This window comes from Octodon degus, unplaced genomic scaffold (assembly GCF_000260255.1).
Source record: "Octodon degus isolate 3935 unplaced genomic scaffold, OctDeg1.0 scaffold00010, whole genome shotgun sequence".
Taxonomy (NCBI): domain Eukaryota; kingdom Metazoa; phylum Chordata; class Mammalia; order Rodentia; family Octodontidae; genus Octodon; species Octodon degus.
In genome coordinates this window covers 8,630,214-8,632,882 of record NW_004524586.1, presented here as the reverse complement: position 1 = coordinate 8,632,882, position 2,669 = coordinate 8,630,214, and the positions used below count along the sequence as shown (strand labels likewise).

Below are 2,669 nucleotides of genomic sequence, written 5' to 3'. Positions count from 1 at the left end.
AACAGAAAGACTTTTTTTTAAAAAAGGCAGTGAGGCACTGAAGGTTAGGTTAACTATTTCAAACACAAGTGAAACATATTTTGAAAAAAGTCATTTCTGCTATATAATAAGTTTCCCATCACCTCTTCCTTTTTTTCTTTTTTGCAGTACCAGGGATCGAACTCAGGACCTTGCTTATGCCAGGCAGGCACTCATGCTGCTGAGCTGTCCCCTTGGCCCTCCTCTTCCATTTTGAAGAGGATCCTCTAAACAGAATAATTCCATTAAGTTCCTTACTCTGGGTGGTGGTGCCTGTTAGCAGCTTCAGTTTTCCACACTGGTCTTCAATCCAGATAATTAAATAGTCTCACAACGGGTTAAAACAGAAACATTCCAGGAGAAACCCATCAATTTTAAAGATAACCATCAGGTTTCAGGTACCCTAGCACATTCTATCCCTAAGTTTTACTTAAACCACTGGTGACTAAAATTAGCAAGTTCTGCAGTGAAGCCTTTTTTTGCCTGCAACTATATACATAATGCAAAACTACTCTGCCATCACATGATTTTAAATGAAATAAATATAAAAATGAACCACACAATCAACACATAACTTTAACGTTCCACATTGTTTATCTTGATCACACGGTGTAACCTCCTGGGCAGCAGTCCTGGGAGTTGAGGAGCTGATTCTCATTCTCGTACCCGTCAGGCAGGTAAGCTCTTCTCAGCTGGTCTGACTTAGGCATGGAGCCTCCGTTCTTCACGTGGTGAGTCAGGAAAGCGCGGACTGCTGGGTGATCAGCCTTCTCCAGGGGGATGTTGGCTTCCAGGCACATTTTCACGAAGTCCTGGATAACACTGACTTTTTCTGTTTGCACAGTGCTGTTGCACTGAAGAGATGCAGTTAGGGGCCTCTGCTTCTTTCTCACATTCTGCTCTTCAAATTCTGCCTTCCTCTTGGTATGAGTCTTTGACTTGAGGTGGTCACTAATGGCAGACTTGCGAACTTGATTCAGAACCACATTGCAAGAAGTGCAGAAGAGTTTTCCTCCATCTTCTTGAAGCTCACCTCCAAACTCAGTGACTCGATCCAGGGGAGTCACGTACAGAGCAGTTTCAAGGGGGTGGTGCTGTTACTACAAATTGTTACATTCTGAATTCGAGCAAGGTTCGTAACTTTTAAGTTTAAATGTTTACCAGATTAGCTTCCAGATTGTTTTTTGGTTTTCGGGTTTTTTTTTCCTTGATAATTAGTAGTGAAGGGTCTCCAGCGCAAAACGAGGCAGGCATCAAATCTCCGCACTTTCTGTTGTTCACACTCGGACAGCTTTCAAATCAGATTTTCAACAAGTGGTGATGGGGAAAGTTTCTGGGATTACACCCTATTTTCTCTGCAGTAATGGGAAATCATGCCTCCACCATCACCGCCGTTGCCTGGTGGAGCACCCCTGCAGACGCCGTGTCCCCCGCCGCGCCCGGTCCTCCCGCGCCGCCTATCTAAATGTGTTTCTTGTATACAGCATATTGTTGGATTTTGCTTTCTAATCCACTGTGCTAATCTATTTCCCTTAATTGGTGAATTGAGTCCATTTACATTGATGGTTAGAATTGAGATGTATTGGGTTACAAATGAAAAGTTATTTAGCTGTTGTGGTTTATTACTTTTTTCTCCTGTGTTTATTTGCTTGCCCTATTTAGTTGGTTGCTTCTGATCTAATTCATGGAGTTCTGATCATTTTGGTCCCTCTCTAGAACATCTTTCAGGAGCCTGTGTAGGGTTGGCTTAGTCATCATGAAATTCTTTAGTTGTTCTTTGTCATGGAAGTGATTCACTTCTCCATCAAACTTGAAAGAGAGTTTTGCAGAGTATAGTAGTTTTGGCTGGAATTTGTTTTCATAGAGGACTTGAAATACTCTGCTCCATGCTCTTCTTGCGTTCATGGTTTGTGAAGAGAAGTCGGCTGTAATTCTGATGGGTTTTCCTTTGAATGTGATCTGCTTCTTTTCTCTAGTGGCTTTCAGTAGATTGTTCTTGTGCTGAATTTCTGGGACCTTGTCTATTATATGCCTTGGTGTGTTTTTAATTGGGTTGAGGTTCCTTGGTGTTCTGTATGCTTCAGTTACCTGAATGTAAGAGTGTTTCCTCATATTTGGGAAGTTTTCTGCTATTATTTTTGCCCATTTTTTTTTTAAAGTCCTTTGTATTGACTCCTTCTTTCTCACTGATGCCTATTAGTCTCACATTGTTCATCTTTGCATTGACTTGCAAGTGATGAATTATTTTTCCTGCATCCTAGTTGTTTTTAAGAGATCTTTTCTTACCTTTTCACTGGCTGCACCAGCGTCTTCAAGATCCGAAACTCTGTCTTCACATTCACTTAAATGATTTTGCAAGCTTGTGATTGAGACTATAATTTCCTCTGTATTTTTTTTTGGGGGGGGGGAACCGGGGATTGAACTCAGGCCCTTGCGCTTGCCAGGGAAGCACTTAGTCTACTGAGCTATCTCCCCGGCCCTCTCTGTATCTCTTTTTTTTCTTTTCAAAGTTTTATTGATAAACATATAGCAATGAGACAGTTTCAAATCAAATCGAAAGTATAGTTTCAACAAATAATACACTGCATATATTCTTCTTAGTGGATAATTGCTGTACAAGATGCAGACTTGTGATCCTATTTACAAACACC

The 2,669-nt window shown here is 41.1% G+C and overlaps 1 protein-coding gene and 1 pseudogene across 1 annotated transcript; one reads left to right on the top strand and one right to left on the bottom strand.

Annotated features, from left to right (window-relative positions):
* Window positions 1-620: 620 nt before the first annotated feature.
* Window positions 621-1,134, bottom strand: LOC105741360 (CGG triplet repeat-binding protein 1-like). Its single transcript, XM_012513395.1, is given in 2 exon segments — window positions 621-1,101; window positions 1,103-1,134. Coding segments are annotated over 2 exon segments (513 nt in total).
* A 247-nt stretch (window positions 1,135-1,381) lies between these two features.
* Window positions 1,382-2,669, top strand: part of LOC101578707 — a 20,980-nt pseudogene continuing 19,692 nt past the window's right edge.